At 36.4% G+C, this 12,071-nt stretch overlaps 1 protein-coding gene across 1 annotated transcript; it reads left to right on the top strand.

Annotated features, from left to right (window-relative positions):
• Positions 1 to 313: 313 nt before the first annotated feature.
• LOC111902753 (aspartic proteinase 36) lies at positions 314 to 3,175 on the top strand. Its single transcript, XM_023898561.3, has 9 exons — positions 314 to 800; positions 876 to 996; positions 1,073 to 1,506; positions 1,582 to 1,738; positions 1,828 to 1,910; positions 2,011 to 2,110; positions 2,237 to 2,309; positions 2,392 to 2,544; positions 2,676 to 3,175. The coding sequence occupies exons 1-9, from the start codon at positions 520 to 522 to the stop codon at positions 2,777 to 2,779; spliced, it is 1,506 nt and encodes a 501-aa protein (XP_023754329.1). The 5' UTR covers positions 314 to 519; the 3' UTR covers positions 2,780 to 3,175.
• Positions 3,176 to 12,071: the final 8,896 nt, after the last annotated feature.

The following is a 12,071-nucleotide window of genomic DNA, read 5'->3' as shown; positions in this document are numbered from 1 at the left end:
TTTATATATTTTATTATAGTTATATAAAATTAGAAAACCATATAATATCAAATTATCAATAACTATTTTATCTATGTTTTGAATAACATTTGATATCTATTGGGTCATCAAGACAATGTCGTTTTAAACGTGAGAATTTAAAGCTTAGGGCAAACAAAATGAAAGAAACACATGTTAGTGTATGTTTCACATTTTCTAACTATATATTAACATATATTTATCAACCATATATTATACTTTTATAAATATATTAGTTATGTTAGTTTGGTGTATATTTGTCAGTTTAGGAGAAAAAATAATTGATGGAATTAATGCATTCTCAAAAAGTTAATTAATAAAACACTTTAAAAAAAATATAAGTATAATAATCATAATCATTAATCAATAAATATAACTTCTTTTGGAGACAAGGCTTTGTTCTAGCTCTTTAGGTACTCTTTACTCTTCCAGAACGACGTCGTCGTTCTGCGTCAGTAGACTTCATCGGACCTCCTGCCGGAACAAGTCCGGTGATCACCAATGGCACAATTCCTCTGGGCACCGGCCTCGTCTACCACCGCCGCCGTGCTCCTCTCGAATTTTATGTTGTTTGTTTGGGCCGCCGTCGATGATTCAAGCACTGTTATTCTCCGTCCTCCCCATGATGGTAGCAATCGTCACACCATGTTTCTACCTCTTTTTCCTTCTCCTTCCTCTTCCTCCTTCTTCGGCGACGGAAAACCTCGGCGTCACCTCCACACATCCGATGCTCCTAGCCCAAACGCTCGAATGGCTCTCCACGATGATCTCCTCTTCGACGGGTATCTGTTAACCTTTTCTCGATCAATTTGAAAGAAGATTTGAAGTAAAAAATAAAAGTAAGTATTGATTATTAGGTATTTCACGACGAGTCTGTGGATTGGGTCTCCGCCGCAGAAGTTTGCTCTGATAGTCGACACCGGTAGCACTGTCACTTACGTTCCATGCTCCACCTGTCAACGATGCGGCAACCATCAGGTTCTAATTACATCATCTTCATCTTCATCGTCTTCATCAACTATTTAATTAAGCAACCAATCTTGTTAATTCACAGGACCCAAAGTTCAATCCATATTTATCGAGCACATACCAACCTGTAAAATGCAATGCCGGTTGCAGCAGCTGCGCCAACGACACCCTGCAACAATGTTTATACGAAAGAAAATACGCTGAATTGAGCACAAGCAGCGGCGTTCTTGGTGAAGATGTTATATCTTTCGGAAACTTAGGCCAAGTTTTACCTCAACGTTCCATTTTCGGCTGTGAAAACATGGAAACCGGTGATCTCTTCACTCAACATGCTGATGGAATAATGGGTTTGGGTCGTGGTGATCCGAGTATAGTCGATCAACTTGTTGATAAAGGTGTAATAAGAGATTCGTTTTCTTTGTGTTATGGTGGCATGGATACCGGCGGTGGTGCCATGGTTCTCGGTGGCATTTCACCTCCGTCAGGAATGGTCTACGCCTACTCAGACCCTGCACGCAGGTATATATATAATATATGTATCTATCTATCTTTCTTCTACATATATATGAAACTTCTTCTTTTCTGATCATATAGCCCATATTACAATATTAAGCTGAGAGGGTTACACGTCGCCGGAAAACGGTTGGATTTGAGTCCGAGTGTTTTTGATGGAAGGCTTGGAACAATCCTGGATAGTGGAACGACATATGCTTTCCTACCTGAAGCAGCTTTTCTTGCATTTAAAGATGCTGTAAGATTTACTCTTTTTAATTTGCGTTTCTTTAATTAATTACTATCTACCATTGTTAATTACTTTTTAAATCTTTCACATATATGCAGATCATGAAAGAACTCCATAATGCGAAACAGATCAATGGTCCTGATCCGGGTTATAATGACATTTGCTTCTCTGGTGCTAAAAGGTGGATATATAAATGGATATATGTGTAGTCATAATTACATATATATGAATTAATACAAATTAACTAATGTCAAGTGGTTGTAAAATTGTAATTACTTTAGTGACGATGGTTCACAGCTACTGAGAACATTCCCGACGGTTGATATGGTGTTTGGAAAGGGACAAAAACTGTCACTAACCCCTGAGAATTACTTGTTCCCTGTACGTATAAGCATTTATCGTTGTATTTAGAAACGAAATTCGTTGTTGTCTTTTTATTTATTTATTTATTATTATTATTATTAGTATTCTGATGAATTTTATTTATTTATTATTATATATGTGAAGCATTCAATGGTGGAGGGTGCATATTGTTTGGGGATTTTTCAGAATGGAAAGGATGCAACGACTCTTTTAGGAGGTAATTCAACATCTTAATTATTCTATGAATTTCAATTAATGATGAAAATGTTGTGTGATTTAATTATATGTTTGTTAAACAGGCATTCTTTTTCGCAATACTTTGGTTATGTATGATCGTGAACATAACACGATTGGATTTTGGAAAACTAATTGTTCTGATTTATGGGGAAGACTTGATGCTTCAACTGGAGATATGTCTCCAGCATCATCGGCTTCAAGCAATAATTCTACACGTAAGATCTTTTGAATTCACTCGTACAAAAAGAACATGAAAAGTGCAGGAAATTGTTGGTTTTCTTTTTCATTAAAACGTTATTTCTAAATCGAGTTTGGATAATTTGATCTGTTTGTTTATTTTCAACAGGGTCGTCGAGTGATGTTGGCTCCGGAAGATTTATATCATTACAACTGATTGCTCTGGGAATCATTTTGTTTCTATTAAGTAATCATTACGTTTTTGGTGTGTAATAATTTTTGTAGTTGTTCATTATTTCAATATGTAAATTTGATGTCGATATGTAATGTTTGTTGGGCTTCCCTCTTCTTGGAGGATGGCCCAAGGCCCAAGGGGGGATGGAGGATATTATTGTTCAAAGAAAAAGTGGTAGGTTTTCTTATGGAAGAACATAAAGAAAAGTATCAACAAATATATAGAGAGGGAAAGAAACTGTAAAAATAAAAACAAAAAAAAAATGTTTTTGTACGAATTTTGGCCCGAGTATTAGAGGTGCCTTCCTAGTTCCTAGCTCATGATGTTTTAATCTGAAAGATTACGATTGTATTTGGAGGAAGTTAGATGTGTATTATGGCCTATGTACCATAACGTTGTTTGTTCTAGTTTAGTTGTGTTGTGAGTTTGGTTTCCGATATGGGTTTTCTTGAAGTTGTGTGCTTCTATATTTGCCTTTTTTTACCAAGTATAGTTGGTTATAATGTAAGATCTTTGGTCTCCTCTCTCCTATTTTTATTGGAAAAGTAGGTGATCAGCCCGTATGAACACGTGGTTGAGGATTTTGATCTTCGAAATAGTTCTACCACTTATATAGATATCAATGTGATTGAAACCTAGAACATGAAAATTGAATGACTGAATCGACAATAACATGAATGTTGAATGCTATAATTGCTAAATAAATGAAACTAAAATGTGTAAATTAACATTAAAATGATGTTTGATTGCTATGGCATAAAGTTAAAAGTAAAATGATGTAATCCACATTACAAAAAGATTGCTATAAATGAATTTAAAGTGTTATAATTGTCATTAAGATAGATGTAAAATGTTATAATTGACATTAACATGAAAGCTCAATGTTATAATTGAAAAACAAAATCAAGATTTAAATGAAAGTTCAATGCTATAATAGAAACAAAACAATATAAGTAAATGCTATAATAGACATTAAAATGAACATCTTTTTCTCGGACCACCGAATATTTCCTGGACAACTGAATATTTTTTATCAGACCAACGAACATTATTGTCTCGAAACCGAAAATTTTCAACATCTAAGGCACTGGATTATTTGCATCGCATATATTTACATTAGGACGTTTAGCAATTCTAACAACTTCCTGAATAATTTTTCCAATTTGATGTATTGTAATTTGATTCAACATGTAACTTTAGTACATCAATTTTAGATCATGTATCTAATGAATTTAGCCTACATCGATATCAAAGTTTCTTTTTTGCGGTTAGTTTAACTAACAAAATTATAATAATAAAATTATAATCTAGAAACATAAACTTAACTGTAATTTGGAATATTATTGGTGTGTTTTGTGACTATTTTTGTGACAAGAGGGTTTAGTTATTGTTAGTGTTCCTGTTTTGTCAAATCAATTATGTTACTGTATAGAATGTTTCAGAAATCAGAATTATTTGCAATCAACAATATGCTGAATTTTTTTTTGAGATTAATTATATTTTTATCTATTTATCTATTTAATAATTTTAAATATGTTACCGTAATTTCCACGACTTATAAACTAGTGTATTTAAATATATTAAAGAAAAGGGATACACAACGTGCATACACAAACAAAGACAAGTTTAAAAAAAGTAAAAAAAAAAAAAGGAAATAATTATAGAACTAAAACAAAGCAAATTTAATACGATAAAGTGAAAGGAAACGTCATAACATAAATGTGCCACCAAAGATTGCAATTACATTCATTCAAAAGCTCACTTTGATATTCCAGTTGCTTTACCCGCCATTTCGACAAGACAAAAGAAACATTCTTAACTACACTTTGCATTCAGGCACACACACTCATACAACCATTCGCTTACACACAAAACATTTTAAACTACAATTGTGTCAGGTCTTTCACCCTTCTATAATTTTAAATATCATGAATCTGTGATTAACATTTTGAATAGATATTAAACCCTAGATAAGGTAATTTACAAACTACATTATATGACAATTATACCTTAATTGTAAAGGTCAGGATGAACTTCACATAACCATGATCCTGGACAAATACTTAAATCACAATTATATCTTGTTGTATGAAGCATAAAAAAAATAGAATGAATCAATGAACACAACATCTAAAAATTTATTACAATATACGGAAACAAAGGTATCAAGATTTCTTTTTCCCTGTTGTAGGAAACATCAAGATAATAGAACTAATCAATGAATAAAACATTTGAATTTATTATAATATATGGAAACAAAGGTTTCAAGATTATCTTTTTTCATTATTTTCGTTTGAATCTCAACTAAGATTACATTTTGGAGGCGTGTCTTCTCAACAACCTGAAATTGAATAGTGTTAGTATAGTCTTTGAACAAAGTTGATTGGAATCAAACATTTGGAGGACATATTGATGTATATAATTCTAAGCATAAAATTGAGTGTAGAAATAAACCAAAACTCATAAAACCTCAATTAACCAAGATAACATAAATGGTGATAGCCATTGTTGTCTCTGTAACACTGAAAGGCTGCAACAAAGCCAAAAAATACCAAAATTTCAGGTAATCGTATAACATTTTGATTGAGATGTGAGAGTGTATGATCGAAGGAGAGGTCATAAGACCCAAGGGGGTGTTGGTGAAGGCGGTAACTTGTGTTTGTGTTTATGCTGGAGGTGATGGCGTTAAAGGATATGAGAGAAAAACAAAGGCGGTGCCATCGAAAGGAAGAGGAAACAATCATAACATCGATGAAAAATAGGAGGTCATAGTAGAGTGGTGGGTTCATCCGGGAATGGAGTGACACCTTTAAAGAAACGCCAACCAAAGATCAAAAGCCTCTATTAAAATATATTTATTCTTCGTCATAACCACAACCTCTTATTTATTTCTCACCATAGCAAGAACTTAAAATTTCTGCAATATTAGAGCATACTGTCACGGACCATATCTAGAATTTTCTGGAATACTCGAGAAGTTAATGGAGTATGATGGATAAACCCGGAGAAGACCAGAACGTTCTAGAATTCTCCGGAACACTGAAGACTTAGCTTGTTCTTTATGGAAGTATGTAGGCATGTAAAATATCTGGATAGATTGATCTAGAATAATCTGGTATAAAGAAAGAAGTAGTAGCGTCTAGAACATTCCGACGAGGAGGTGTAATGACCCTATAAATAGGGGTGTTGTCATTTGTTCCAAACCATCGAGAAGTTCTCTTGTAAGAAGTCGAGTCTTATAAAAAGAAGCTTTCTTTCTTACTTTAAAAGTGTTCCCTATCGTTTCTCTTGCTTCCTTGATTCGTTAGCACATCTATAGTGTCGAAGTTAGCCTGATTTAGTCAAGAAACACTAAGTGGCACACGGTAATTGAGTCGTCCTATGACACGTGGTATCATAGTCAAGTTTCGTACAAGCAAGAGTTTGTAGCAATGGAAGGAGGAATTGAGGTTGCTAACATTCCCCCTGTTGTCGAGGAGAAAGGAAGGAAGTTCAAGAAGAGGGACTAACCAGTAGATACATTGGCGAGCTTAGAAAACAAGCTTACCTAGGTTGAGATTAGCGTTGGTGAGATCCTTGAGTGGAAGGATACCGTCGATCGGTCCGTCAACAACATAAGAGACACAAGTGATGGAATGGAGTCCATCAATGTCATCAAAGAAGAAGTCCTTGAATTGACCAACACATAGCGAAATGAATATCATGAGAAGGTAGCCGCGTTAGAAGCTGAAGTAAACCTGTGCAAGGCAGCAATAGTCGGAGGAGCTGTTGCGAAGACGGCACCACACAAAGAGGCACCTAAACCGTTGAAATATGGAGGTAAGAGTGATCCTAAACTACTCGAAGAATTTTTCTGGTCCCTAGAATGTTATTTCAATGCTATCAGAGTAAAGGAGGAAAAGTCCAAGATAGACACGGTCGTATTATACTTGAGTGAAAACACCGCACTATGGTGTAGGCGGAAGCATGACGACATCGAGAAAGGCCTATATATCATAGACACTTGGGATGGGTTTAAGAGACAACTTAAGAAACAGATTTGCCCCCATAATGCTGAGGACGTGGCCATGAAGAAACTTCGAGGACTAAAAGATGTCGGGCCAACTAAAGACCATGTGGCAGAATTCACTGCTTTGATGCTCGAACTACCTGACCTTCAGGAGAAGGACAAATTATTTTACTTCCAAGATGGACTTCAATCTTCGGCTTATAATGAGCTCAAGAGAAGGAACGTCCAGGACGTCGATGAAGCGATAGAAGTTGCATAGGATCTTATGGACTTCCGTAGAGATGCTCCAACCAGAAGGCCTAGCGTGGGAGATAGACCAGCAACAAGGACACAAAGGAAAGATAGGCCGACTACTAGACCCTCACCTTCAAAGGGAAAGGTAATTGAAGGAGTGCCCCGAAGAGAAATCAAGTGCTACTTGTATGATGGCCCACACTTAATCCAAGACTGTCCAAAGAAGAAGACCTTTAATGCCTTAGTCCTTGAAGAAGAGAAGGAAGAAACTGAAGGGGCACATATTAGCTCAATGTGTCTCCTTAACTCAGTGGATAAAGAAGAGACCAAGACAAAAAAGGGAGGAGGTATCATGTTTGTGAAGACTAAAGTAAATGGAGAGACCACTAAATCCCTAGTCGATACAGGTGCGTCTCACAACTTTCTTGCTGAAAATGAAGCCAAGAAAATAAATGTTCAATATACCAAGGAGATAGGATGGTTGAAAGCAGTAAGTTATCCATCCGAACCCATCCTTGGAGTCGCCCACAATGTGCCTATCGAGATAGGAGGATGGATAGGTACCATAGACTTAACAGTAGTTCCTATGGACAATTATCGCATGGTGATAGGGATGGAATTCCTAGATGAAGCCCACCCTTTTTTGTTTGAAGATCAAACCATGCGCCTCACCAAGGGTTTTATGATTCACATCGTAACCTTAGAAATAAGCAAGTTGGATTCCTGAATTATATCGGCCATGCATCTTAGCAAAGGTGTTCGAAAGGGCGAGATGACATTCCTAGCCACATTAAAAGAATAAGCCGACCTGTCAGAGATGGAAGTACCAAAGGAAATCTAGGAAGTACTTGAAGATTTCAAAGAGATAATGCCACCAGAATTGCCTAATAAATTACCCCCACAACGATAGGTGGATCATGAGATAGAATTGGAACCAGGTGCAAGACCACCAACATTGGGGACTTACCGAATGGAACCTCCAGAATTATAGGAGTTAAGGAAACAGTTGAAAGAGTTACTAGACGCTGGATTCATCAGACCTTTCAAAGCTCCCTTTGGCACCTCGGTTTTGTTCCCAAGGAAACATGATGGTAGCCTAAGAATGTGTATTAACTATCGAGCTTTGAATATGGTAACCGTGAAAAATAAGTACCCCATCCCCTTAGTAGCCGATCTCTTCGATCAACTCACAAATGCTTGTTGGTTTACAATAGGGGTGAGCGCGGTGCGGTTCGCTGCGGTTATTAGCCAAAACCTCACCACTAACCGCAAATGCGGTTAATCCATTTTCAAAACCGCATGGTGCGGTTATTTTTGCGGTGCGGTTAGGCGGTTATTTTTGCGGTGCGGTTTTGTTTTTTTTTGTGTTGCGGTTATTAACCGCATGGATTTGGTGCGCTTATTTTGTGTGGTTTTTAACCACAGTTTAGAGTTCAAATAGTTTTAAGAGTTCAAACATATTACTTGTAATAATAATAAAAACCATAAGGTATAAGACAATTAACTATTTAACTTAAACCTCAAACAACTAATATCTTAAAAACATCAAATCAATAGTAATTAACAATAAATATCTTAAAATTGTCTAATTTCATCCTTTTTCAAATTTAAACATAAGAAAAAACCAACACTTTTGTCTTTTAGTATTTTATTCGTCTTTCATTCATGAAACTTGTCTTATTTTTAATATTTAATAAACTAATAATTGATAAAAAATTGTATATAATATATGCGGTGCGGTGCGGTTTTTTTGCGGTTTTTGGAAACTAATAACCGCACCGCACCGCAAATTTGCAGTTTTTGAAAAACAGAAAACCTCACCATCGGTTTTTATTGCGGTTGCGGTTTTTCGGTTGCGGTTTATGCGGTTTTTGCGGTTAATTTTAGTTGCGGTGCGGTTTTTGCTCACCCCTAGTTTACAAGGTTAGATCTACGGTCAGGGTATTGGCAAGTTCGCATAGAAGCAGTAGATGAGCCAAAAACAACATGTGTGACCAGGTATGGATTATTTGAATTCAAGGTCATGCCCTTTGGACTCACGAATGCACCGACCACATTTTGCACCCTCATGAATAAAATATTCCTCCCGTTCTTGGATAAGTTCGTAGTAGTGTACCTAGACGACATCATAGTCTACTCAGAAATGTTGGAGGAGCACGTAGAACACCTAAGGTTGGTTTTTCAGTCATTAAAGGAAAACCAATTGTATGTGAAGATGGATAAATGTTCTTTTTCCCAACACGACGTAATATTCCTCGGGCATAAGATTGGGGACGGGAAGATCTACATGGATGAAAGAAAAATAAAAGCGATTTCAGAGTGGGAACCACCTAAGAACGTGTCTGAACTACGATCATTCCTAGGTCTGATTACTTATTATCGAAGATTCATAACAGGATACTCAGCAAAGGCAGCTCCACTAACTGATCTACTTAAAAAGAAGGTCGCATGGGAATGGATAGACATGTGTCAAGAAACGTTCGAGGAGCTAAAGAAGGCCATCACAAAAGAACCAATTGTAGCGTTACCCGACTCCTCGAGGCCCTTCCAGGTGTAAACTGATGCATCAGACTTTGCTATAGGTGGTGGTTTGTTACAAGAAGACCACCCAATGGCCTATGAAATTCGGAAACTTCATAAGACGGAGCGAAGGTATCTAATACATGATAAGGAGATGACAACTATTATACATTGACTTCGAGTATGGAGACATTATTTACTTGGGATTCGGTTTGTTATTCAAACTGAAAATGTCGCGACAAGCTACTTTCAAAATTAGAAAAAGCTAAGTCCCAAGCAAGCCCGTTGGCAAGATTTCTTGGCTGAGTTTGATTATGTCATGGAGTATAAGCTAGGGAAAGAGAATTCCATTGCCGATGCCTAAAGTTGGAAAGCAAAATTGGCAACCATCTCCTGGGTGACCAACACATTTATTGATCGCATCAAAGAAGGGATAAATCATGAACCATTAACAAAAAGCTTAATGAAGATGGCTAAAAAAGGGAAGACCCGAAAATTATGGGTCGAAGATGGACTGTTACTCAATGTCGACAATCGAATGTATGTTCCGAAATGGAACAACTTAAGGAGAGAAGTCCTAAAAGAATGCTACCATTAAAATGGGTGGGACACCCTGGAACACGCTGAACCATGGCAGTTGTAAAAATAACTTATTACTGGAAAAGGATGAAAGACGATGTAGACGCTTATGTTCGGACATGCCTTGTATGCCAACAAGACAAGGTGGAGAAATCTAAGTCCGTAGGGTTGTTAGAACCGTTGCCGATTGCGGAGAACCCTTGGGAAAGTATAATGTTGGATTTCATCTCGTCCTTACTTACATATGAAGGTTGTAGCTCCATCATGGTGGTCGTAGATCGTTTCTCCAAATATAAAACATTCATCTCGACTCCCAGAGATTGCACAACCGAGGAAGTGTTGGGTTTAGAGCACTATAAAACTCATAGGGTGCACATGCAACCCTAAATGATTTGTATCTATGTTTTCTCTAATTATACATGCATATTTTCAGTTTTCCAAAGCATGTATCCTAACTAGCATAAAGTTTGTCAAATGAACAATACATTTAGTTAGATGACTTACCTCTCAGAAGGACTTGTAGTTCTTGACCTTTGAAAGCTTGAGCACCCTAGGTGTGATTCCTCTAATGGTTCACAAACACCAATATGAAAGAGGAGGCTTGAGAGAATAGGTTACTTAGCAAAAAAATCAACTTCACTCTCTTAGAATGAACGGAGTACTATGTGTGTGCGATTTTGGTCATGAGGGTGTGCTTTTATAGTGTAGCAAATGCTAGGGTTACACTTTGTAAACCCTAATGACCTTTCATATTACTTAGGCTCCTTGGGATAACCTCCATGGAATATCCATGGATTATCTCATTGGTTTAGCCCATCCTAAATAACCATGGATCATTAGCCCACACTATAATAATCATTGATTTACACAATCAATCCCCATATATTTAATTAGTCTCTTCTGATCACAAAATTAATTCCAAATTAATTCTTGATTAATACTAATTAAATAATATGATTTCATATTAATATATTATACTTGTAATATATTAATAAATCATAAATAACCTTATTCTCAAAAGTCCATCCTATCAAATTGCACTGGTGAAGGCAACCCAGAAGGACTATGCTACAATCGGGTCAAGTACATCCCGGTTATAGTTATGGGCTTAGACACTAAATCCAACAGTCTCCCACTTGGATAAGTCTAATAAAAATAACTGCCAATGTGACTTCAGGATCCGACTTAGCAATCGTAAACTTTCAAAAGCCATTGTCCAACTCTAACCTAGTCAGTGACGCGTCCTTCAGATAAGGGATCGTATATTCCTCTGTTTTCAAGATATCTATGCGGAAAAATACATGGAACATAATCATACTTATTGTCCTGCAATTTGTTTCCCGATTTCCGATTCGTCTGACATTGAACATAACTGAACACATCAATTTAGTTCTGACCGGGCGCGAGACATAGTCAAAACAGAATCACCGAGGGGCCTAAGATATCGCTTTTAATCCTCTTAGGAGAAAAGGACCATATAAACTTTGACATTATATGTTTGTACTAACTACTCATCAAATCATGCACAATGACGCGTTTTATAACATTAAGTTACTGATGCGTTTTCATGTCATCAATGCACAACCAACTCGTAGTCAACAACTTATATATCTTGGTTTGAAGATTATATGATATTATCGTCTCACAATTACTTGTGATAAATTCCATGAAGTGATTCAGGTGAGCATGGGTTGAATCCAATACTCAAATCTTATTTCAGGAGCACTCATGAATGGTGTAGCAAACTTTTGTTATGTCTAACGCCTTAGACAATTTACAATCCAACTCATGACACTCTAGCCTCATTACCTACTTCCAAAGTATGATCGACTGTGGGTGGTTTGCATAAACTTATTATTTGGGAAGTTAAAACAAAGTGAAACACAAGAATAATACTAATCCTATATGGCCCCAAAACTTTTGAGTGTAAATAAAACACCTTTTATTTAATCACCATATTGATTACACATCATTCATTGTATATTGTT

The sequence above is a fragment of the Lactuca sativa genome, chromosome 2, assembly GCF_002870075.4.
Source record: "Lactuca sativa cultivar Salinas chromosome 2, Lsat_Salinas_v11, whole genome shotgun sequence".
NCBI lineage: Eukaryota > Viridiplantae > Streptophyta > Magnoliopsida > Asterales > Asteraceae > Lactuca > Lactuca sativa.
Note: the sequence above shows the minus strand (reverse complement) of the source record. Positions and strands in the feature narration are given on the sequence as shown.